The sequence below is a fragment of the Dromaius novaehollandiae genome, chromosome Z (genome assembly GCF_036370855.1).
Source record: "Dromaius novaehollandiae isolate bDroNov1 chromosome Z, bDroNov1.hap1, whole genome shotgun sequence".
In the NCBI taxonomy this organism is placed as follows: domain Eukaryota; kingdom Metazoa; phylum Chordata; class Aves; order Casuariiformes; family Dromaiidae; genus Dromaius; species Dromaius novaehollandiae.
Window position 1 is genome coordinate 71,420,515 of NC_088132.1, and position 26,193 is coordinate 71,446,707.

The 26,193-nt window shown below is 38.2% G+C and overlaps 2 protein-coding genes across 2 annotated transcripts in view; one reads left to right on the top strand and one right to left on the bottom strand.

Moving 5' to 3' along the window:
* LOC135325124 (alanine--glyoxylate aminotransferase 2, mitochondrial-like) lies at positions 1-14,577 on the top strand. Its single transcript, XM_064502705.1, has 14 exons — positions 1-154; positions 1,260-1,345; positions 1,742-1,926; positions 2,231-2,354; positions 3,333-3,427; positions 4,302-4,395; positions 5,468-5,561; positions 6,779-6,879; positions 7,978-8,070; positions 8,782-8,914; positions 9,595-9,683; positions 11,127-11,276; positions 11,687-11,785; positions 13,279-14,577. Exons 1-14 carry the CDS (start codon positions 100-102, stop codon positions 13,387-13,389), a joined length of 1,509 nt encoding a protein of 502 aa, XP_064358775.1. The 5' UTR covers positions 1-99; the 3' UTR covers positions 13,390-14,577.
* LOC135325123 (dnaJ homolog subfamily C member 21-like) overlaps positions 13,787-26,193 on the bottom strand; it is a 14,747-nt gene continuing 2,340 nt past the window's right edge. Inside the window, exons 4-12 of the mRNA XM_064502704.1 lie at positions 25,336-25,458; positions 21,920-22,224; positions 20,561-20,715; positions 20,124-20,226; positions 19,741-19,896; positions 19,182-19,221; positions 17,055-17,245; positions 16,551-16,623; positions 13,787-15,845 (exon numbers count right to left, since the gene is read on the bottom strand). Of these exons, the coding sequence (XP_064358774.1) occupies positions 15,681-15,845; positions 16,551-16,623; positions 17,055-17,245; positions 19,182-19,221; positions 19,741-19,896; positions 20,124-20,226; positions 20,561-20,715; positions 21,920-22,224; positions 25,336-25,458 (1,311 nt within the window). The 3' untranslated portion in view covers positions 13,787-15,680. The remainder of the gene's footprint in view (positions 15,846-16,550; positions 16,624-17,054; positions 17,246-19,181; positions 19,222-19,740; positions 19,897-20,123; positions 20,227-20,560; positions 20,716-21,919; positions 22,225-25,335; positions 25,459-26,193) is intronic.

Sequence of the window (26,193 nt, forward strand, 5' to 3'; positions counted from 1 at the left end):
TCGCTTGTGCCAGCGCCGCCCGCAGCCGCCCGCGGGGGCGCGAGGGGGCGGCAGGCGCCTCCCTCCATCGCTTCCCCTCACCCAGCGCTGCAGGCGGACATGGCGGGGGGGCTCGGGCCGCTGCTGCGGGGCCGCAGCCGGCAGCTCGGCAGCGGTAAGGAGCGGCGCCTTGCGAGGGGGGCCGGGGCCGGGGCGCTGCTTTAGCACAGCATATGGTCGTCTTCTGTTTTTTTAATTAGGGTGGGTGGGTTTTCTTTTTTCTTTCTTTCTTTCTTTCTTTTTTTTTTTTTTTTTTTTTTGAGTCTAGACATTTATTTATGATTAATTCCTTAGCGCTCGCAGTGATCCTAAGGTAAGTAACGGTATGTCAATAACGGTATGTTTATTTCAGGAAACTTCATTTTTCTTCCTTTTCCATTTTAATGTGTTTAAGAAACCCTTTAAAATCTTAGATTATTAAAAAAGATAAAAATCCTCAGTACATAAAAACCGGCATACAGTTCTCAGCTGATAGTGTTAGGGATGCAGATTTACATGATACCATTTTCTGGTGTCCTCTTGATTATGTCTGCAGTTAAACGAAGGTTGGGAAGGTTTGGGGTTTTCAGGGATTTGGGGAAGGAAAGCAGAGACCCGGGTGAGACCCGCTGAGTGCACTCGAAAAGCCCTGACGGGGCAAAAATGGGGCCCGGAAGCCCCGTTTCAGCCCAGCCCTGAGCCCTCAGCGCCTGCCTAAGCTGCGCCGTTGGCACAGCCCTGCCCCCAGTCCTGTCCCTGTCCCCTGTGTGGACCTTGGACCTGTGCTGCAGCCTTGTCCCCAGCACAGCCCCACCTACGGCTGCCCCTGGCCGGACCCTGGGCCTGACTCGCCTCCCCTTGCGCAGCACCGCCAGCGGGGCCTGTTGTCAGCCCCCCACGTTGCCCGCCCCGCTCAGGCCTCTCAGCTCTTGCTGCTCCCTGATAAGAGGTTATGTCAGAAACTGATTTTTCGCTCCATTTCCAGCAAAATAAAAGTCCCTGGGGCAGTTTGAAAACTAAAATTTAGAGGCTAAAAGTGAAACTCACTTTTTTCTCAGTCGGAGTATTTCCTACATTTACAAAGATACAGTACTCAAGTATATTTTTTCCCAAAGGCAATCTCTCAGACAAAAAATGTTTGCCTTGACTGTTGCTTCTGTATTGTGTGGTCAAGCTTATTGAGAAAGTGTTTTAGATGTGCACTTTGATACATGTCTGATAATTATCTTACTATTTTGTAGTTGCCTTTGGGTTGCAGAAATGGAAAAGCTCTGTCTCCCTACAAGCAAAAATGCCTCCTTGTGACTTTGTACCTGAAAAATACCAAGTAAGTCATACATACTACGCTGAATTTCAGTGAAGACTGTGCTAAGAGATCTGAGTGATGGGCTCATTTGCCATAGATAGTCTGTGCATCCGTTATGGCTCAAGCAATTTGCTTATTTGGGAAAAACAATGATGTTGCAACTATGATACAATCTATATATGTACCTATGTAACATTAAGGATAAATTGTTGATTTGAAAAACTTTAAGGAAAAGATAAGTGCAAAACAACCGTCTTGTTTCAAAAGCTGAGTTTCAGACATTTGTAGAGCCCACTGTGTGCCAGAATTTGTTAAAGTCTTTCTGTGAACAACCACTGCAGACAACTGTGAGCCATGAATTTTTAGTCTGAATCTTTATAAAGCATAAATGCATACTGACTTCTTTATTCCATGCAGTCCTATGCATATGACCATATGCTGAAGATCCGTGAACGAAATGTCTCTCCTTCCCTGGTAACGTATTACAAGAAGCCGTTGTTGCTGCATCAAGGATATATGCAATGGTTGTTTGATTATGAAGGACGAAGATACCTTGATCTCTTTGCTGGAATTGTTACAATCAGTGTTGGTCATTGTCACCCGTAAGTATGCTGTTGTTTGATTTACACTACCAAATACGGAAACAGATGCTTACATTGGTTTTGTTCTGTGTTAATTTGTGGCTGTGTGAACCCAAAACCAGAACTGAGCTCACTAAGTTTTCATGTATCACTCATATTTAATCAGTTCTCACTATATTTTGGAGATTTCATTCATTCTGTCTATTTGTGCACTCATCTGGCAAATGCAGCAATGTCTGAATTTTAAGAATTAATAACAGAGATGTCTGTGTGCATTGTGTGCACATGTGTGTTAAATTAAATCCCTGTCTTGTGGTACATGCAGGAAGGTAACTGTGGCTGCCCAGAAACAACTTGCTCGCCTTTGGCATACCACTAATATCTACATGCACCCATCAATCCAGGAATATGCTGAGAAGCTAACTTCACTTCTCCCAGATCCGCTTAAGGTACTTCGCTTCTGACATGGTGGTGGTGGGATGTTTATTAGATCAAAATACTTATGTAGAGCTACAGTAACTGGGAAGAGAAAACCTGCGTGGGGACCACAGACTGTCAAATAAAGAGAAAACATTGTGACCCTCAAGGCCTTTTCTTTGGACCTAGATGTACACCAGGATAAAATCCCAAGCTCCTGTTCTGTTTACATTTCTGCCTTCTCTTCGTTTGTTGTTGTGAAGGAACACTGCCAACTTAAAAATTAGAAAAGGAAGTGCGATGATGTTAACTACTGTTACATGTAGCCATACATTTACTTGACGTTGAGTAAATTAACAGGGAAGAGTATTTGACAGTACTTTGTGTAGTGAACTTCACTGAGACTTAAATAAATGACCCACGTAACAAGTATGTTTCATATGCCCAGAAGCAGGGTAAGAAAAATACTGTATTTGTTTTCAGGTAAAAGAAACAGGTTATAAAATGAAATGGGGTTAACAGAAGACTATGAAGCTTTCACAAACTTAAAAATGAGTAAAACAAAAACATAAAGCATCTGCATAGTTTAAGCAGTAGAGAATATCGGTCACTTCTGAAAAGGAAGTTTAAAAGCATTGACAGTTATTAGAATTCAGGTGGTTTCAAATCTCAGATACTATATTTGGATTATCCCCTTAAATCTCTTTGGCTCCCAATAAACAAACACTGCTTAACTCTTCTACAGTAATGTGTCTGCGTGCTCCACTCTTTGTAACTAACCTACTGGGATATTTTACAGCCATTTTTACCTGTGCAGAGGTAGTTTCTGTTCAGTCACTTTCTGTACTGCCCATGAGCAGAACATCATCTTGATCTTAGGTTTATTGCAGTGAAGTCACTTTGTGGCAGTGATAGCTTATTGTTCATGAGGTTGCTAAGGTGACATGGTCTGATCCCAAATAAGCAGGTAGTTGTTGTTGGTTGTACTGATCATAAGCATTTTTCTGTAGGTGGTTTATCTGACCAACAGCGGATCAGAAGCCAATGATCTGGCAATGTTCATGGCAAGGATATATACTCGTAACTTTGACATCATCTGTTTCAGGTAATGGTGATTTGATCTTTATGAAATACATTGTGTTTCACTCTCTATGTGCATAAGACGTGAAATAATGTGGAACTCTTTAACTCCAAATCTGCTGAGGACACTTTCAAATTAATTTATCAGACAAGGAAGAGTGTCTTCAACTCCCAATGCTGCTGGCTTGTTTTTCTGCCAGATCCCTGATGTGGTTCACTGCACAGCTGCACAGAAAGCTATTCTGTCTTAATTACAGAAGCGCAGTGCAAGGGTGAGGACTATGTGAACACCAGTGTAAGCAATTCTTCTCTTTACTGTGCATTCAAGGTTTCAGATATTAGAGCAAAAGACCCTGTTGTAAAATGTTAGCTTTTAGGGAAAATGGCAATTTTTCTCCCATTCTGTTCAGCAGAAAATTTTGAATCCACCTAACTTGTATATTCCCGTTAGTGAACTTCTGCTTTTTGTATAAAACTAGCAGCAAACCACCGTGTAGGTTAATGATTGGCAACATCTGTTTGAGAGAGCAGAAGTTCCCAAGATGCAAGGAACAGAGATGTTTATTCTGTAGGGCTCAGGTGCTACAGCAGAACTTCATGAGAGGCTTGCACAAAACCTGTCTGAATTGCTGTTTATTCCGGTCTGTTTCTTTTCCCTTTGTGAACATCAGCTTGCAATTTTAACATTTGCCATTGCAGGAAACATGTCGCAGATGAGTAGTCACGAATCTTCCAAAATCAGAGCAAAAACTGGCAGTAGGAATCTTCTTGTTTTGAAGTCAGTGGTATACACTTTTTTCAATGATTTGTAGCTCGGAAGCATGCCCTCTCAGAACTAATACCGCTACGGTCTCCTGTCAGAAATGCATGCTGTTCTTGTGCTTTGTCTGTTTGCACAGAGGAGGATACCATGGAGGCAGCCCTTACACGCTGGGAGTGACATCTCTTGGTCCTTATAAGCATGGCGTTGCCAATGACTTTGGCTGCTCAGCAGTGAGAATTTTTTTTAAAAATAATCTGAGTAACTAACAGTTTATTTGAATATTTCAGCCATTAGTAAGTGCTTTATTAACTGAACTGCCGTGTAGCTGTTTCTGCTGGGTAAACAGAACAAGAGCTGGAGTCCCCTTTCCCTCTCCTTGTGCAGTTGTTGATGCTAATTTAGAGTTGGGAAAAGTATAACATGAATGGTCATGATTTACTCTTTGCTTGATACTTGCTTGGAAGCCCGTGCATGTGTCAGAGCTCCTCCACTGAGGTTTGTTTTGGCAAGTCTATGCAAAGCTGCCTTCTGCTGGTCTGCAGTAGGTCCTGCTCAGAGTGAGAGAAAAAAAAATCTGTATGTCCTTCCTGTCAGCAAGACAGGAGACATATCTGTGGAAGAGGTCCATAGGGGATAAAGAGCAAAAAGTTATCTCAGTGCCCCTGAGAAGCAAGGAACGGCTTTCTGTGTGCTAGACGCTGGCATTGGCACTGCTAACCTGCACTGGCTGCAGCGCTGGCCCTGGGAGGGCTCCTCTGTTGCAGGCTCCCAGCCTGCCTCCTTGGGTGAGTTGTTTTCAGTCATGTGGCATTTCCTCAGCAGTCAGGATTAGAAGGCAGGAGTTCCTAGTTTCCAGCCTATTACTGCTTTACTAGATCTGCCCGTCTCCCTGTATTTTGGGGACTTTATCATACTTTGGATTATTGGAGTTACACTGGCAACTCTAAGAAAAGTTGCCATTACTCTTAGATAACTGTAATTGCTGACTGACTAACTTCAAGAACAAAACAGAGGAAGTCATCAATTGAGTGACTACTGATGGAATGGTCAAAACAGGGATTTTTTCTTTCCCCCCGCAAAAACCTTCTATCTCTTCTACCTTCCATCAGGGTTCTTATTTTTGGGGAAGTCTGGTATTATTTCACATATGTTTTTCAGACAAGTCACTTGAACTAATCCTACCCTTTGACTCCAGTAGACTGTTTTAGCTTTCTTCATTAAAGTTCTCCCTAGGTATGATCAACACATCTCTTAGAAAGACAGTGTCGTCAAATCTGTTGCTATTTCTCTTATGCTTGACAGACAATGTTGCCAGATGTTTTTCGTGGTCCATGGGGAGGCAGCCATTGTAGAGATTCTCCAGTGCAAACAATTCGAAAATGCAGCTGTTCTGGAGGTTGGTCAATGGCAAAATTTTTTTTTTTTTTTTTTTTTTTTTTTTTTTTGAGATTAGAAGATAGTATGGGGCTATGGAAACCAAAATGCATACTCAGGGCATATTTACTTAACGTCTCAGTAAAGATAAGCATTCATCAGTAGGACCTCTGGGTTAGTATTTGCAGACGGCTGAAGAAAATATTGCAGAGAATCTCAGGTATCCACATGCCACTGAAAAATATTTGAGCAGGGAACACTTTGTACTCAGATTTCTTCTGCACATCCCAGCCTTGGTCTCCAATGTGTGCCATGATGAGTTCCAATATTCACAAAGCTGTGGAACTCAAAATTTAACATGTCTGGAAGAAGAGAAATGTTGACTGGTAATTTCTGCTGCTTCTGAAGTTTTGATAGCTCTCCAGCTTTTGTTTTGGAATAAAATTAATAGTAAGGACGATCTGACACCAGCTATAGCAGAAGTCATATATGAGGCTGAACATTCCGTATGCAGCACAGTGAAAGCTCCTCTACTGCTCTCCTGTAAACAGCAATTAAAATATTTTTTCACTGTTTAAACAAGCACTCTAGTATTTTACTTAACATGCATAACAAAATGTTTTCTTCTTAGGTTTTTTTGCCTTTTCCAAGGAATGAGAGGATGAGCTATACTAATTGCTGTGTTCTTTGTTACCATATAGACTGATGTGCAGCTGCATTCTTCAGAATCTTCATACTCGTATTAACCTGACAATTTGTTATGCTGATATTTATTAACCCACGAGAAACTGTTCACTTACTCTTTCTTCTGATGTAGATAATTCACAAACACTTCTTGTAATCTTTAATTTATTGACTTTTGTGATGGGTAACATCTTACTGTCTGGCAGCTTTGCCTTGCTGTTTTGGAACTGTCATTCCTTAGAGTGTAAATGGTTTAAGAGAAAATAAGGGACTCTCTCCTCTGATGTTTAGCCTTTTTGTGTATTTGAACAGTGATATGTACCGTATAGTCAGACAGTGCTCGCATTGTAAATCTGTTTTTTCCTGTTGATCTGGAATGGCAGAAAAATGATTTACTGTCAAAGATGTTTCCTGAGAAACAGAAAGTTATCAGTCTAAAAGTACTCCCTTTATTTCCATTAGGAAGACTATAGATTAGATGTGCAATTCATGTTTTGAAACTACTTTTGTGTCATTTTAAGTAAACTTTCTTTAAATTGTTTTCCATATAAACAGGTGTGTGTCATGCAAAAGACCAGTACATTGAACAGTTCAAAGATACTCTGAATACCTGTGTGCCAAAAAAAATAGCTGGATTTATCGCTGAACCAATTCAAGTAGGTAGTTTGCCACTTCTGAATTTTGATAGCACAAATTAAATAGTATGTTGTTTAGCTACATCCTAATTGTATATGTCTGCTGATTTTAGGTCTTAAACACATGAAATATTCAAAAGAATGGGTGCGCTCTATTAGAATTTGAACTTTTGCTACTGATTTCAATAGAGCAGGATTTTTGTTCATGAAATTACATTAAACAGAGAGTAATGTTTCAATGTACTCTTTTTAAAATTTTTGTATTTAAATAGTAAGGATGACACATGAAATCAAAATAGTGTTTATACTATTTTTTAGATTCTAATACTTGCTTTCTAGTTTTATAATGCTTTTCTATTTATTATTTCTGTAAACTTTATCTTGGTCCCCTTTCACTCCTTCCTAGCCACATTCTTCAGTGTGTTTTTTAGCAGCTCACCAGCAAGTCATGGCCCTAGGATTCATTCCTCTTGGTGCTTCACCACAGTTTCAGAACTGCTGTTTATTTAGTTCTTAAATAGCAGGAAAGTATGGAGAATATATCCCATAAGTGCAAAAATCTGAGAACCACAACCTCAGAGAAGAGTGGAGCTGTTTTGTGTCATTTTTGTTGTCTTGTAAACTTTTACATACTTCACTCTAAGAAGCCATTGCAGTCCAGGTGTGGAGTAGAATTTCTGATTTGAAAGAAAAGTGGCAAGGTAGACAAATTGAGGAAAGTGTTCTAAAAAAAATTACCAAAGAATGGACCTGAGTTCTCTGGTTAACTTTATCATCGAATGGTTTCTAGATTTCTCAGTGTGAAGGTTTTCAAGGTACTTGTTTTGGCAGTTTATCTTTAATCCAGTCTGTCTTACAGTGATCCAGTTTACACTGTGGCCCCACAAACATTTGTACCAACACAATTAGTGGAACAGCAGACTGCCCTGTGGGATGGGAAAGAGTGACCTGAGCAGGAGCTTCTTCAAACAACTTCACTGTGAAGCCAGAAACTTGTGAGACAACACAAGTCTTGCTATTACCTGAGGGCTGTTGGTATTTTTTCTACTGTAGGATAGTCACCCAGTAAATCATGTTTCTTTATCTGTTCATGAACACGTTGTCTTTTTGTTTTGACAGGGTGTTAATGGAACTGTTCAGTACCCAAAAAGTTTCTTAAAGGAAGCTTATCAGCTAGTACGGGAAAGAGGAGGCCTTTGTATTGCAGATGAAGTGAGTTTGTTTGTCTGTTTTACCAAAGCTTTAGAGTTTGAGGTACCTCTGCAAGTCTTTTTAAAAGAGTCCAAGACTGGAAATAATCTAAATGAAACCCTGTACAATTCGTTTCTTTCCTTTTCGTTGCGTAAGGTTAACACAGTGCATCTTTCCAAGCATAGCTGCCCCCTGGTGTTTACTGCCTCTATGGTATTCTGATTTTAAACACAGCTAAGGTTAGTAGCTGCCTTTCCTTAACTTTTGAGAGTAGTAAATTTACACAAATATGCAGCTCATAAATACCAGCTGTGACATGAGCGTTGTCACAGTAGCACTTATTCTCATGACTCTTCTACCCTGCATGTAAGCAGTGGTTTGCGCTAAATCTGAATGAGGAACTATTTTCGGGGCTTCGTGTGACGGGTTGTCCCAGAAGAGCCTCCTCTTGCCGTCTCCCCCTTGCTCCTTTGGACCATGCCTAAGATATGGTGAGATGTTTGCTTTTTCATGTGGAAGGAAAAAAAAAAACCCAAAGGAAAACCAAATTACAAATTATTGTGTAAAGCCATTTGAATAAAGATCCTACTGTAATAGCTAGCTCTGTATTTGACTCTAGATAATACAGCTGCAGTTTGTGCAAATCAGTAACATCAGAAAGACGAGAAAAAGAAACTATATTTTAAAATGTGAGAAGGTAATGGGGACATTTCTGAATGTTTCTCTTGAAAGGTACAGACAGGATTCGGACGGACAGGCAGCCATTTCTGGGGCTTTCAAACACATGACGTACTCCCTGACATTGTTACTATGGCAAAAGGAATTGGGAATGGTTTTCCAATGGGAGCTGTTGTTACAACAAAAGGTATTAGCATTCTGTTCTACTAAGGTTTAAAATAAAGCAGATATACAAAGTACACTATGCAATAATTAATTACTGGAGAGGCACTTATTCAAACAGCTGAGCTTTACTAACGTTCTTGGTCTCAAATTATCTTTTGAGATAAATGAATCAGATTGCCATGGCACTTGATTTATCAATTGCTGTGCTACAGCAGTGTAAAGTTTTATTTAAATGGGATTAGTTGTGTAACTGAAGCAAAGATGATCTTGTGAGGCATTGGTAGACCTGGTAGCAGACTCTAGAAATTCTGCATGAATTCACTGTTTTTCTCACGAACAACACTGTGTGTATAAAGCCGCATATATAAAGCCAACTGCTTGATTCATATGAATGATTCATGGAATCTAGTGTAGAAGAAAGTTTGTAGATGTTGGTTTAAAGGACAACTGACTATATCTGTTAGAAGTGTAACGCTTTTTTAAAATTCTACCTTTAGCAACAGCTAGACCTTATAGTCTTTGGAATATAGCCATAATATGCTCAGACTTGTTGCAGAAAAATTACAATCTTCCCGTCTCTTTATCTCCGGTAGAATCAGGGTGAAACATAGCATTATTTTAGAAGTTAAATTAAAGCCGATAAGTACTGTTATGAAACATAAGGCAACTGTAAGAGAAGAAATCAAAATGTTTTTCTTTCAGAGATTGCAAGTTCCTTGGCTCAGAACCTTCACTTTAATACATATGGAGGAAACCCTGTGGCCTGTGTAGTTGGAGCTGCAGTTCTTGATGTAGGGAGAATGTTATGAATTCCACGCTTTTTCTAATAACAAAAGATGAAAAATGTTTACATTTGTTCTTATTATAAAGTTAGATATGGGCAATTTTGTAAATAACTGTAGAGAATGTATGAACATTTATGTATGTATTATTTTTACATGGTCAGTGTGCCCTGTGTGTAGGAAAACAGTAATTGCTGATTTTTTTTATTATAAAATTTTCATCCCATTAGCAAGAATAAGGGTCATATAATTACATTATCAGAATCGTTTTTTCTTTTTTATTCCCTTATGTTCTTTACTTTGTTAATAAAAATGTAGGAAAGCATTTTGAAAAAGCAGCACCTGTAAGTGACTCTTTCATAGGTCGATACAAATCCTCAGCTAAGCTAAATTTATTCTCTGGTGCACGTATGTAACACAATTATTTTAACTCCACGATTTCTACCTCATGCATAAAAAGGCTTAATAATTGGATAGTTAAAGATATATAAGGTCAGAATCCCTTCTGAAAAAAAAATCTCATGAAAAAGATGCAGAAAAATTTGCAATATTTTACTTATTAGCTGATACAAAATTGCACACAGACCATCCTTCCTTGACTGTCAAGCTTCACTGTAGCAGACTGTCAGTTTATGCTTTTGTAGCTTGCTTGGCTGATTTTTCTCACAGCTGTTTCATGAAGTGTAGATTTGATGACACAAATTAAAACATTTTTAAAAGCCAGATTACAAGTAAGAAAGTCAAAACCAGTATTTTGGTTTTGTTTGGCTCTGAAATAACTTTGAGCCTGGATGTGATATAAATCTGAGGAAATTGTTTGAGTCAGAAAGAATAAATCTGAAGAAAAAAAGGGAAAAACACCAGCTTTAAATTCTGTAATTGCAATTTTTGTTTGATCATGTGAATTTTCTTAATACAAATGATCAGCTCATAAAATGTTTTGTGCATGTTCAGTGCTGTGAGTTGTCTGCATGTCAGAACTTTGGTAAAGGGAGTAGAGTAAGAAAGAGATAAGACTGCATTTAAAAGCATGGCTTTGATGAACCTAAAACACTCGAATTTTTTCCAAAAAGGACTTCTATTAGGCAGAAGATGCCTTGTCAAATTATAGTCTTCTCGTGTAGTTTGACATTGGAGAAAGAATTAAAATATTCTGGGTAAGATATTGAAAATACATTATATGTATGAGCATGAATATATGACCATGAATTAATCAGTGGAATATGATTATGAAATAATGAGAAAATGTGAAAAAGGACACAGCAGGGTCAAAATATTATGTCCATTTTTCAGTTGTAATCTCATGCTGTCACTGGGGTAGAAGGGAGGAAAAATGTCAGTACCATAGTAGCGAAGGAGCATAGTCTGCAGGAGGAATTGACATGAACATGATGTACCAGATGCAGCTGAAGCTTTTTGTGCAATATTGTCATTTTACATCATTTTAATCAGGCTATTGAAGAAGATGGTCTACAAAAAAACTGCGAGGAGGTGGGAACATACATGCTACTAGAGCTCGCTAAACTACGGGATAAGTTTGAAATCATTGGAGATGTCCGTGGCAAGGGACTTATGATTGGGATAGAAATGGTGACAAATAAGGTTGGTGATTTACTTTATTCCTTTCAATTTACATTGCCACTGAAGGTTTTAGTTCAGCTGAAACAGAACGATTGTGGTTGTAGTAGGACTCTCTCTCTCCTCTCCCTCTCTCTTTTTTTTTTTTTAAATAAAGACGGAGTAAGAGCGACAGTATTCTGGCTAAAAATTAGCCAGAACATTCAAACAGCTTAAATATTTCACGAGCTTTGGGTAGGCAGTGACTTGTGTACTTAAATTGTGTAAGCTCAGCCTAAAAAGCAGATAAATTTTGCAGCTAATGTTCCCAGCCAGAGAGGGGCGGGGTGGGAGCTATTGGAGGCAGTAGAATATACAACTTTTTCATAAATAGAATAATTTTTCATAAATAAAATTAGAATATCTAAGTGCATTTTAATGTTCACTTTTCACAGGGCAGTTGCCACCCTCTTCCAAACGAAGAAATCAATCAGATCTGGGAGGACTGTAAAGACATGGGGGTACTGATTGGCAGAGGAGGACTCTATCGTCAGGTACTGAACTTCTGGTTTGCATCCTGCTTCACGTAAACTAAATTAACTTTAGTTTAATAAGTAAACTAGAAAATGTGTATAGTCCGAAGAGCTAACTCTGCTTAATTTTCTTATTTTACGAATCAGGCAAGAGTGATTTGTCTTTACTCACAAATACGCTGAACTAGCTCAAAGCTCGCAATTTACTTTTAGAGGGACAACTCACCCAAGAAAAGCAATGTACTGTAATGTATCATGTGTTAGAGGAAAACAGCAATTTTCAGGTTTGTTAGTCTTTGCTACTTTACAGGCTGTCACCTTGACTTGATGGCAAGAGAAACAAGTTTATTCTTGTCAGTTCTTTCATTTAGGACAGCTGGCAGCATTCTGCCTGGATAGTAATAGAGAAAGTTAGTAAATTCAGCAATGCAGTACAATATCCTGAAGAAACTGCCAGACAATGCAGCCTAAGATGCACCATGCTGTACCAGGGCAGTGTGTCAGGAGCTTCTTGTAACACTTCAGTTAATAACAGAACTGCCTTAAGGATGATCAGGTCAACTAAGCCCTCTGAGTTAGAGGAAGGAGCTTGTGTATGAGATGGATGTGGGATGGCTGAAAGGAAGGGGGCCAGCGTGCATCTGTCACCTCATCAGTTCTTCCACAAATCATGGACTAAAACACAGGTTACAGACCGCAGCTTAGAGTGTAGTAAAATCTTATTCTGTCTCCTAAGAATGCGATCATTCTGGCTCTGTTAACTTTAGCTGGGGCTGTGGGTGGGAAAGACCATTCTGTACTTGTTGCATAAAGTCCTGGGATATGATGATAGGAAAACTAAAAACTAAACATTTAATATTCTTATGGAGGTTAAATACTTTTGGAAGCTACAGACCAAATGTGTAGATTTAAGAATTTAAGCTCTTGCCATGTTAAACTGCATGTATTTGATTCCTGATCAACAGGCATTCAAGCTGTATTACCCTCACTGAAAGTCAGTATTTAGTGATTGTTTCATAATACATTCTCTAAGAAGAATTAAAGTTTATAAAAGAATAGCAAATTAGCTGACAGCAAATTAGCATGATGCAAGAGGTTGCCACTCTCAGTAGAGACTACTTTTCCCTATGGGCAAAGTATCCTTTCTGGCAGTTTTGCTGTCTCAGCTCTTTCTTGGTACAAATCCATCTAAGGTTTTACACTAGCTCTATCTGGCAGACCTGTACACACATCGTCTATTCTCGTCAGGTCTCTTATGGAGGCACTTACTCTGTCACAAAAATAGAGTAGGGAGTTTGATGTAGTAAAGTCCAAAACTACCACACCTCAGAGTACACTAATCAGAGGCCTTGGTCCCAGCTCAGCAGTTCTCCAAATTTATTATTTCTCCTACTTTTGGTTAGATTTTTTAAGAGAAGGTGAGTGCTGACCTAAATGGGCTGCTGGAACCTGTATTCTTTCCATATGCTTCTCAGGATTTCTTTTTTTTTTTTCCCCTCCTCCTCTCTCCTCAGACATTTAGAATTAAACCTCCCATGTGCATTACTAAAAGGGATGCAGAGTTTGCTGTAGAAGTATTTCATACTGCATTAGAAAGACACATGAAAAGAGCAGCTGAAAAATAGACTGGATTTGGTTCCTTGCACAGATGATGCTCACTGAACCCCTGATATCTGCCATCCAATCTCTGCACTAATCCTATAATTAAACTACAATGGACAAGAAGAATCATAGGCTGGAGTGGAAGTACTTGTTCAGCACAATAAGATTATTCTTACACATCAGTCTTGAAAGAATAATCTGTTTTGTAAACATACAGTTCTGCAGTAGTGTTTTGTATTTGTTACATACCTTTTCTAGTGTTGGTATAAAAAAGACCCCAGATTGTATTAACCTGGTGCCAGAGTAAGTGGAAGACATTATCTGTTCATTTTGCATCTATAAAACTCATGTCATGGCTGTTACCACATTAAGGCTAGGATTGTGTCTTCACTAGGACTTAAGAGCTGACACAACTACATGTTTAAATTAACTTTAAGTTTATAGGCAGCAGTAATTTTTAGAAAACAGTGTGACAGATAAAGTAAAACTGTCCTTACATAATAAACTTTCTTTGGATTTCAGTAGCACATAGTGAATAGCTTTAACAGACCTCAACAGCAACCATTTCCAGTTGTCTAGACTAAAGTATAAACATTTGTAAAACAGACGAATTATAAGTTTTTTTTTTTTTTTAACTTCCTTAAATAAGAAAGAACAAACTAATCAAAGTCAAGAGGTAATACTGCAGGGTAAGCTTTCCCCCTTTGCTTACTCTCATATAAATGAAGTCTCACATCATGGGGCAATCTCAGGATGTGAGCCATCCTGAGCAGAACATAACTGCAGATTTCAAACAAAGTTAAAATTGTTTACTTTTACTGCAAGGATACACTGTAATTAGAGCAAGGAAAAATCTGTATGCACATAAACAGAAACTTTTCTAATTACTGTAATTACTTTTAACATGGGGCTCTAATCCTATCAACACCCTCTCCAACAAGTGCTTTTCTTTTCCTCCTGCCCAACTAAGTTGCTGCTTTGGGGATTATCTAGTAGCCATTTAACAAGGGCATAAAGCATGGCTGATGAAATAAGGTGCACTGTTTGTTTCTTATATAAATCATATTTGTTTAAAAAAAGTTTTAGTTCATTACTTCCTTCAGGCACCAAAAAAAATGAAAGTGGTAACTGCATATCTGTCATTTCACTTTGATTACAATTGTAAAGTTTGCATCATTTTGTAAGCCAATAAAGTCACTATGCTAACTTTGCAGGGGAGTTTCTGCCATTTTGTTTAATGAGCTGAAACTTAAGAGGAACTTCTTTAAAAGAAACATGGTTGCTTCTAGAAAGTTTTACTCTAGGGACTTCCTAACCAAGTACCACAACCCCTATCCTAGCTGAGTGCTGCTTTCTGTAACTGCATTGATGATTGTTTTGTGAAACTATTTCTAATTCCAGGATCAGCTGTTTTTAACTTTTAATAAGACTATATACTTAAACAGAGGTACAATTTTAGTTCTGGTTTTGTTCATTAGAAATTAGAGAAAAAGAACACAAGTAGCTAGCTATACCTATTAGCTCCCCCCCTCCCCCCCAAATGGTGAGACCTAGAGTTGGCCATTATGTGTATATACACACCTAGGGATGTTCTTCAGGCGTGCAGATCACCTTGCATATAGTTACACTAAATTTCAGTTGTCATTCATTTATTTCCCCCTTCACTTAGTCTAGTAACATTCTTCCACAAAATTTTTTTTCAACTTCCTGCAGTTGCTTGTACAAAAATCAGTGGAGAGTGTCAAAAATATGATTAACCAACTTTATCATCATGCTAATATTTCTCTCAAGTAATTTGAAAGGTGATCTGCTTGTGGATAGCAGAAAAGCCTTTTTTTCCCATTTCTTGTTTATGTTTCATTTTTGATAGATGATCAAAGCAGCACAGTCCATTCTTTAATTAAAAATCAGTCTGCTACACTCAACATGAGCTAAGCACTTTCAAAAAAAGAATAGCAACAAGTGTTAAAATAATTTCCTCTGACTGGGTACTTTATCCATGCAAGTTTCAATAGGTATGCAAGGTGACTGGCTTTGGGTTTACCTGTTTCCTCCCCCACCACCCCAACTTGAAAGCCGCTGGGATGGTAGATCCAATTCAGCCCCTGAAGAAAGGCTGGTACAAATAAAAGCAAGCATGTGTTGCTTCACAAGATAACATTCCTTTTGTTGCATCTTCTAATTTTGGAGAGGAAAAAAAAATAAAAAGGAAGTTGCCTTCTCCATTTAACTCAGAATACAGGAAGTCTGCACCTTTCAGGTCTGAGAGTGTTTTCATGTATGATTCTGAAGACTGTCACTGTAACACAAAGTTTTATCTGTTTTTACGTTTCTCTTTTTTGTTTCTGGTGTGTATAGCTCCATTTACAGCTGGTGCTTGTGTTGCTTTTGCATGACCTGTGGCTTTTAGGTGTTCAAACAGTTTATTCCGAGATGGAAATGCACAATTGCAGGTTACACAATGGATGGGAACTTCACTCTACAAGGAAAAAGGAAAAAGAAAAAACAAAAACAAAAAAACATAGTGCTTCACATTAGTATAGGATATGTAATAAAACACACCAGTTTGTGGTATGCAGCTTCTCTTAGACAACAAAATGTGATTACTAAGCTGTTTGTTTCTATAATGGATATCAGATTAATGATTAACAATAAAAAAATACAAAAATATGACTTCTTAAAACACTAAGAAGTGCCAAGCAGAGCCAAGAACATAAAACCCTTGCAAATCCAACTCTTTTTAAGATAAAGAATACTTCAGATCTTACATGACTAAACAAGACTATATATGCATACTACTTTGGGCTGTGAGATTTACTGAATTAAGTATATCTTAGTTGTAGTATTACAAGGTTTTGCTCATCTGGGAAGATGACAACAGCTCTGTCTTCAGTGTGTTTAATTTAATTTGTTTAAACTGCCTTGGTGAGATCCATGGAGGCAGAACTCTAGGACTATGTTTCAGTACCGAGAGCTGCTACTTTTCCCTGAAGAGATACAAGCTGATATTTCAGTCTCCTAAATTCCAATGTAATCTTGGGAATAGAAAGTACCTGTTTAAAAATATTAAAAAATAAGCCCCAAACCCTCAAAACAATTTGTGGACTGAAGGTGATCAAACCAACAACTTTGGTTTTAATGTTATGCTGTTTAGAAACCAGTGATTTTAAGTAATTTGACATACCATTGTTGGGTGCTCCGAAAATGCCTTAGAAGACTTTTTTGCATCCTTGGCTTTTTTACCTTTAGGCTTAGTACTGTGGATAGACAAAGAGAAACCAAGATGAGTGTAGCACAGGAACATTCAACAAAGCATTTAAGAGCCTTTGATTGTTTTCAGTCAATGCCTCTGCTTCTTCCCCAACCCTTCCTCCACACAACAGGTCATAAGTGCTTCCACCAAAAACAGAGCAATTTCATTTAGACTATCAATTGTTGATTTCAAGATTTAGCTAGATGATGAATCAACTACTGGTAAATAATGTGGCAGCTACTGGTATTCAACAGGCATTTTGAAATCAGACTTTAACACTCCTTGTTTAGTATTGTATTTATTCAACTCTATTGATTTAGTGGAATAGCCTCCAATTCACGTTGCTGAGAAAATTCAGACTTGTGTGACAGTATGAAACAGGGCATGGAATCACACAGTCACTGCTATAATATAAGTCAGTGCAAAAGGAATTACCTTTTCACTTCACATTTTGTTTCATTCACTTGGCTGACATCTTCTGTAGCACCCGTTTCCTCTGATGCAGCACATCTTTGGCCATCATTTACCAGCTCCTCTGCTGAGCCGCTGTCCTTGTCCGTACTGGGAGCCTCCTTTTGTTTAACTGGTTCTTCATCAGCACTTTTATCAGAAGAGTCCTCATAGGTCTGCCCAAACATAAGAAATGTAAGTTAACTACTCTAAGATAATCAGTAATTATAGTAGTCATTTACCTCCCTGGGGAGGGGGTGGGGAAAACCACACACAAAGCCATCAACCCTGTAATTTTATGCTGTGCTTTCAGTGACACCTTAGTTATCTTAGTTTGATTCTTCATCACAGGTGGCCTCACCTTTCAGTGTAGAAACACCATTAACATACAGCCTCTGGAACTATGGAAGAGGAGAATGGCAGTAGCTTTAATTATACAATGGGTCATACTGCTTTGGCTACCATTTTACATTATAAAATAACGGTTTTGATTATAACTGTGCCAAATGTTTATCATTTGGACTACAGTTTTCTGTGCCACACATCTGCATTAGGACACTGAAGCCAAAATAACTCAGCTGACTAACACTACATAAACATGCTGTATTTCCACACACACCCCCAAACATTAAAAAAAGCACCAGTAACCTTTGCCATGTACTGGAACATGGTGAGCATTAGCCTCAGGCCAGGAAGTTTGGCAAAAAGTCAACCCCTGAGTATGTGTGAAGCAAAACAGCTCAGCTCCTAAAAGCAGGATAACAAGATGGACATAACACTATGTTCAGGCAAGTGTAGCTCCTCTAGTATCTTTTGCAGAGTTGCAACTGTCCAGCAAAATTTGGCTAAGCTACCAACCTCCAGAAAAACAAAAGAAAAACGCTAGCGTTGATGTGTACTCAGTAGAAGCCTTGGTAGAGGATGGAAGTTAAGTTTCTAGAAGAGTCTCTCTGCGCTAAGAACATTCCAGCTCATGCTATATGAGATGCCACCCACGCTCTGGGCTGCAGAAGACCTTGTAACAGAACCAATGGCAGGGAGAGAAGTCCCCCATACACAACCTATACTGCAAGGACAAGACTTTCCGATTCTAAATTGAGGGGACAAGAGTTGGACAGGAAGCTGATGGGCTGGATGGATACAAGAAGGAAGCACCAATCTTGACTCCAATTATGCAAAACCAGGAAAAGTGGAAGCAAGAAAAATAAGCTTGCTTGAAAGTCTCCGAGAGTATCTCGAGGATGAGATAATGATGATGGAGGAGAAGACAGAGAAAGGGAACACATGATAGGAGACTAGACAGGTTAGGCTGGGGAAAGACATGAGACCTTCTTGGGAAAGGATGGAGGATGCAAGACCTGGTAAATGGAGTTCCCTGCGACAAAACTAGGGCTGGGATGATAAATAGGGAAGAGGATTTGAATAGGATCGAGTTTAAGGAAACAAGGCAGGAAAGTTTGCTCACTGTGGTACTCCTGCCACTCAAGCCTCAGACAGAACTCATAATTCTTGAGTCTCACCCTGCTGCTGTCAGCACAGAGCTGTCGTATCACAGAAACTCAGATCCTGGAGCACGACAGACTGGCATTACTATTGGTTACAATTTAAGTGGTAGGGTGGAATAGATGTGCTGGTTCCAACAACTACACAGTATCAACATTTTACCTTTTAAGTTAGGGAATTACAGACAATAAATTATGATACCAAGTTAAGCAACCATAACACAGAAAACCAAAAGCAAACAGTTAAGCTGCTAATGCACTGAGAACACTGATGGTCTTTCTGATCCGTTCTTTGCATTCTCCCTATCTGCCTGTTTCCACCTGTTGTCTTTTTCCTTGTAGGTAAGCTTTTTGGAGCCAGCACTACGTGTTTGTTCTGTTTGTACAGATCCTAATATAATGAGGTCTATGATTATTACGATAAAATATGATGATAATAACTATAAGAAATCATTCATCACTCAAGGATGAATTAAAAATATCTAAACACTTTCTAGAAGTTCTGTAGAATTTCAAATTCTCTCTTTTTCAGGACAAAAAAAAGTTAAGTTAGGAGACAACAAAACCAGGTTGTAAAGTTTGCTGAATTTCATTTTCTCCAACTCCATACCATCATTGTTTTCTGTTTCTTCTTCTGCTTCTTAGAGAGTCTGTGAAGATAAGAATTTAAAATTACCTTAAAAAAAAAAAAAAAAAAAACAGAAGTACAATTTTTAAAAAGGTACCAAGTTATATTTTTGCAAATCATTATAACATGAAATTAGGGGGAAGTAGCCTCAGCTAGAAAATTACTTGCTTTCTTCAATTCTATTCCCAAACACAGACATTTTCTGTAACAACTTTCTCTGGCTGAAAAATAACAATCATTACTTTTTCTTAACATGTACTTTAAAAAGCAGCAAAAAAACAACAAAAAAAAAAACCCCAAACCCCAGGAGACTTACTCTACAGCATTTGAATTTAGTCATATTAAATGAAGCATGTCATTGGAACTCTAATACAAAGAAATATTTAAATTGCACAATATCATGAGTTCTAACACAACTACAAATCTAACTAGAAGCCCTCACTAAGGCGTTCCAAGAAATATTATGAAATATTTATTTATGAAAAAAATATGAAATAATTGGTCATAATAATGTTATATAAGTTAAAACAATTTAAAATACTTCTGTTTGGGTGTCTCTTCTGTTTCTTCCTCCTCTTTGGTATTTATTCCATTTGCATCATCTAAAGATACAGAAAATTCTTCCTCCTCTTCCAGTTGCTGCCGTAATAGTGCTACCATCTCTCGATGCTTTTTTGATTTTTCATGATTCTTCATGCTGTGAAGACCAGCAGGTAGTTAGTACAAGTAGGTCTGAGCAAATATTGTTATATTTACGTATAAATTAATAACCAACCCATTATCCATCACTACAAACATGGAAAAATCTGCCCTGACAGTGATGATATCTCTACTGGAAGACACTGACCATTATGTGAAGGTAAAGAATCTTTAGCAAGATTTCCAGGAAAAAAAGCAAAAAAAACCCAAACCAAACAAACTTACGCTTTCTCAGTTTTTAACAATTTGTCACAAGCAGGGCAGTAGAGATCATCAACACATTCTGCTTCTTCAGCCTCATCACTCAACTTGTCTGAAAAGATGGGGACTGGAACGAGAAAGAACAGCGATTTTAAAGTTAGCTGCTCTTAAAGCCACAGCAAATCGTCGCAGCATTGACACTTGACTTCTTTACTATTATTGACATGTGGACCAATCAAGATTATCTCACCAAATCGTACATTAGCATAAATTAGCAGCTCTGTCTTGATGTCGTCTTATGTCCAATGGAAAACATCAAGAGCTGCCAGGCTCTAACTCAGCACACCCCCACTGAAGGCAGTAGAGCTGCACTCCAGTTAAAACTGTGAATCTAGATCTCGAATCTTTAAATGTGATAAACCAGTACTCTAGACACGACTCACTATAGGTCTCACATATACCTCCTATTCCTTCTTTTATCTCCTGTTCTTCTAATTCATCTTCATCATCTGATCCATCTCCAAATTCCTTTTCATATTGTGCCTCCATCTCTTGCAATTCTCTCTCCAGATCCGACATGGTTATCCAGCTCTGTTCTTTATACTGTTCAGCAAGCCTGTAAGTAGAATAATGCAGTAACTTCTACATTCGTGTTTATGAGATAGGAATTACAAAATAGTATTATTTAAAGATCACTTGTTCATTACAGATATTTTAGGAGGAAATTCTCAAACATTTTTTGATCGAGTAAACAATTGTTTGTAGGGCCTGGAAATCTGAGGAGTTAATTTGTGACGTCAGTGGGCACATCTACACTGCAAGGGAAGAGATATTAACGTAGCTAGATCCTTCTTGAATTTCAGGCAGGAAATGCTAGGCAGCATGGTACAAATATCAAGCTGATAACAGGAAAATCAGCTCAATCCTAAAAGCAGTACAGCTTCATTTACCTGTTGCGAGATCACAAACAGCACAACACAAAAACATAAGCACATTACTTCTCAGCTCTGTGCTTTGGGAATGCACCAGCTCAGTTTTCCATACACTCTGCGACCCAAATTACCCCTGCATTGTGTTGCTGAATTTTGGTCCAGCTGACTCAGAATTATAAAGCCATTTGCCAGTAAATGCATACCTCTTTGCTTCATTCCCTTCAGTAAAATAGATTTTTTTTTAAAAAGCAAAATGAAGTAAAAGTGCATCTGAAAAACAAGTAAAATATTTAAGCTCCTTCCTCCTATTTTCAGGCAAAAAGCTCTCCCGGTTTGATGACCAAATTGTACTTACACTGGGAGATTGCCATTCTCTTCCTTCTGCTTAAATTTTGTGAAAAATAGAAGCACAAAAGCATGCGTTTGGTCAAATGAAAGGGTCCCTTCTGCCAAATCATAAGAAAAAGCAAAACTGAGTTCATTTTTTCTACTTCATATTTAGCAGGTATGGTTCCAAGGCCACTTAAGCTCATCTAAGTCTGGGTTGTTACTGTTCTTTTTCCCCTTCATTCCCCAATATCCATTTTTTTTCTTTAAAGCAACAAGGACCAGTTAAATTTTACTTCCCCAGGTAAATAAAGGCACATTGAATCCTGTGCTACTGCAGCACACAGATAACTGTACCCTGGTTATCTTGGATCTCTCTAGACATCAGCACAATGCAGACACACTCGGTTTTAAAAACCTCAGATTTGAAACCAAAGCTAAAACAATTTTCAAGATGATTAAAACAGCAAGTGCCGCTGCTATTAGAATCTAACTGTATATAGAATCATCATGGATTGTATGTCAAATTTAAAATAAAAGATTTGTTCCACATATACATACTTGGCTTGTTTGAGCTTCTGCTGCCTCCGAAATTCCTCTGCTTTCCTAGCTTTTTCTGCATTTTGTTCTTCTACAAGTTTTCTATGAGCCTGTACTCTTTTATCCCTTTTACGAATAAAGGCAACTAGTTGACGGACTAGCTCATTCCTCTCCTTCCTTGCTTTCTCTCTTGTTTTCTTGTTTTCTTTTTCCATAGCTCGTTTCTCCCAGCGGTTTGATGCTTGCCGTGTGTCATACTCTTCTTTCCAAGCAAAGTTTTTCTGAGTACAGAAACTCTGCCAATATGCATAGAAGGGGTGGACTACCTGTTGAAAAAAAGATTCAAGTAAGTCATTTTACTGGGGGGGAGGCGGGGGTGTAGGAGGGCAGTTAAAAAGTACCAAAACATTTGAGGCTTTCGTAGTAGGTTTCTGTCTCCTATACAAGCCACAATTTCCCCCAAAGTATCAATAAATCATTAGAGGTTTCTCTAAGCCTTCCTTATCTTTAAAGTTTCAAACCATGGCAAGTCAACAACCTTGTCCACTAAACTCTTCCAAACTCCAATTTCCAATAAACCATCTCCTTTCAGGGTTGAATCGCATGAACGCTAGTGCCCAGCTACTTAACTTTGCTCTACTTTTGTCTGTCAAACGGAAAAGCACACCCAGAATCAGATATTCTGTCCACAGGCAAGTGTTTGCATACATTACATAATAACCATCATACCAAGTTACACCAAAGGTCATCCATACATTTTCAACACTGGCCAATAACCAATACAGAAAGAGCAACAAAACAAAAAGCAAGTATATAATGCTATTTCTTCCCAGTATATTCTCTCTGCTACCAGAGCAAGAGAGAAAAACTGTTTTACAGCCCTTGATGGATTTTTCTTTCAGGAATTTAATATTTCTTTTTCTAACCCATATAAATTGTTGGCATCTACGATGTCCTTGAGCCACATTTTGCACAGTTTAATTATGGGTTATGTGAAGACATGCTTCCTTTTGTTTTGTTAGGAAATTATGAGACTGCAAGTTAAAATGATGTCCTGTAGCTCTCACGTTACAAGAAATGGGGAACAATTTTTCCTAATTCTTCTTCCTTTTGCTCGTGAGTAAACACTGGATTAATCAAGTGGCATAACGGTTGCATTCTGTTTTGTTTTCTATTCCTTTCCAAGTAACTATTAACACACTGTATTTTGTATATATAGGAAACAAGAAAATAGGTCTAAACTCCTCTTTCTTACATTATTTTCCCCATTAAGCTGCATTTTTACTGCTTATTCCTCCATGCACTACCACTTGTATTTCAGAATACCTCACAGCAGAAGTCCAGGTCTTTAACCTAAGAGCTTACATTTTGCCTTTAATGTCTCTTCTCCTCCTCACATCATTGGTACTCACATGGGCTACAATCATCAACCCCTCAACATGAATTTCTAACGGCCTACTTGCATGCCAAGGTTCATGACTGTGGCTTCTGGCAGGCAAGTATAATTATGCAGTTTTTCCCTCTAGTGTAACAAAACCCCAGCTATGTATATGCCCCCAGTAATCTAACTGATGATAGCCTCTCCTTCTATTATCTCAGATTTCTGCTCCAGAAAGGGATGCTTTCTGTCCAAAAGAATGCATGGCCATCAGCTGATGACAGTGATCGTCTTCCCCTTTACTGCTTTATGAGTTGTCAGACTTCTCCTGCTCAGTGACTGCCTGAAATACAAGCACGTCTGTCACCTTTCCATACGACAGTAAACCAGCTCTTGCTGGACTCCCAGCTGGACTTTGCATCACTTACTACCTATAGTTAGAGCTGATTGCTTTTGTTTCAGCATCTAATTGACCTACACATCTTCTCTTCTCATGAAGTCTTGTTCAGTCACAGATTTACAGATATTTTCACTGGGTGCCTGGCACTGATCAGGTCACCTCTCAAACTTGGGAATAAGCTGAGGAGACTGAACTGGAGAACATTCACATCACAGATTTTTAAGCCTCTAGACAATTTTTGTAGCTCCCTTCTAAAACTCTTTTCGTTTTCCCCACAACGCTCCTACCGACTAGAGAAGTGGACACTGCAGTACTGGAATCTCCCAGCAGTTTAATCTCTGTTTCTGAATACAAGCAAATAGGGATGACAACTCCAAAATTTAAATTAGGGTATTTCGCTTGAAATCACTTGATCCCACTAAAAACTGTGAATGTTCTGCTTCCTTCTCCAATCTGCATGACCAAGGCAGATGTCAAATCATGTTGGTTCTATGATTTCAGCTATTTTTGTAGCTATTAACTGACAGTATAAAAGCTATTTTTGGTCTATAATCATATCCATTCTGTGGCCTCTACACAAACAGTTCCCAAAAGATGTTTCAAGCTCACGGCATCAAAAAACAGTTTTTAGCAGTTTCAGAGACACTAAATATTTTCTCCCTGGGAAAGATTTTAATTTGTTAAGCCATCCTATAATTTTACATGAAATCCAAAGAACCATTCTGATATTCATTCTAGCTTGATTTGTAACTTTGTTCTAAACTCCAGCCAAGTTTCACACAATAGAAGTTTCTCAGATTAAGGGATACATCAATTAAATTCCATAAATATTTAGTCACACAATACAATACTACTAAAAGTGCCATGGAGAAGTAGTAGACTAGGAGAAATATTTAAGAGTGCCGATAGTATTTGGTCATTCATTGGGACTATTCACATTCAATGCAGAAATACTGGTAACCTTAAAAAAAAATTAGCAAGATTGACAGAATACAACAAATATTTGGTAAACAAGAGGGAAAGAATTCAGGTCTGTACCATTCCTGTTCTTTTCTCACTTCCCTAAGGAAAGGATGTGATATTCTGAAAATTAAATCTTACTACAGAATAATGTAGATGACAGGAACATCTTACCAGGAGTTCCCATTGTAGGTCAATCACCATGTCTCTCATGTTCCATAGCTTGTGTTATGTAGTGAATGCATTTTAGTTTTCCTAAATGAGGGATGGTACTGTTCATATTGTTAAAAATACTGTATTTCAATATCCCTTTCTGTAATGTATGTTGCATTAGAGCACTGGTAAACTATTCTCATTGAGTAGTCAAGAGAACATCTGTTTTGCAGCTTTGCATAGCTCTTAAGTTTCATTGGCATAATTGATGGTTAGACCTGTAAAATGCAGAGTTTTGACAACTCATCGCTAAAAGCCTGGCTACTAATGTAATCCAACAGGAAATAACAATTTTGATTCATCTAAGTATTATGAATCATTATTTGAACACTTCCTTTATAATAGTAATTGTCTACAGTAGTAGAAAATAGGGTAGATACATGGTTTTGTATTCAACTAAGGTCAGCAAGAGCCTTTCCTTTGATTTCAGTGCGAGACAAAGTAATGACTCAACTATGTCACTTCTAATTTTACACTTGCTCTTACCTTATCGTAGTCACTTTGGGAATATCCAAATGTAGGAAATTCTTCAGCATCTTCCTGGGTCATATATTCCATCTCTTCTTTTGCAATCTTTTCAAAAACTTGTCGATAGACTGTAAAGAATCCCTGAAATAAAAAATAATGTGATTCATTCTGCATGGTTCAATAATAAGCACACAACTGCTCAGTTACTGTAGGGGATTTTAGAGAAATATTACAATTAGCAACAGCAACTCTGTCAAGGTACAGGTCTTGTAAGTGCTTATGCTAGGTACTTTCTGTTTAATAAAGTTCCCATTCTCTCCCATCCCTTTTATTTCTATCTCCTTTGTCTATTTTCTCTCTTGGTCTCATACCAAGCACCTGTATTCAACTCAAAACAAAAAAATATTTTTTTCAGCATGCTGAGGATATCAATACATTTCTGGCTATGCAGGACCAAGTTTTGAGGAAGGTCCAAATATAAAATTCACTATTAAGTACCCTACTTACATCTTTGCTTTTTAGATTATAGTTACTAACTCACTGCTACTATAATAACACAAAGACAGATGAGGATACTGTCAGGCAGAGGTATTTCTAGTCACCCATAGCTTTTTAACTTAAGACCAGTATCTTAAAATCCAACAGGAAATTAGATTGCAGCAAGTGTACCACCTCTCCCCCACCCCCTCAGCACTGGTATTATATTGCTTTTCTTTAGTTTGAGGCATTCTAGCCTTTTAAAGGTATTTCTCAATCAGCACATAGTACTGAAAAGCATGGGGATTCTTCACTATATTAAAACATACACACACACTCTGTAATTGTATGGTATAGTTGGAAATCATGGCTAAGTAGCTGTTAGGCAATAAGCAAGAA

Excerpts from the sequence above, each read along its gene's own strand:
- LOC135325124 (XM_064502705.1), top strand. The coding sequence starts at position 100 with ATGGCGGGGGGGCTCGGGCCGCTGCTGCGGGGCCGCAGCCGGCAGCTC. Across the intron at positions 155-1,259 it reads CAGCCGGCAGCTCGGCAGCG|TTGCCTTTGGGTTGCAGAAA; the intron begins GTAAGGAGCGGC and ends ACTATTTTGTAG. Across the intron at positions 1,927-2,230 it reads AGTGTTGGTCATTGTCACCC|GAAGGTAACTGTGGCTGCCC; the intron begins GTAAGTATGCTG and ends TGGTACATGCAG.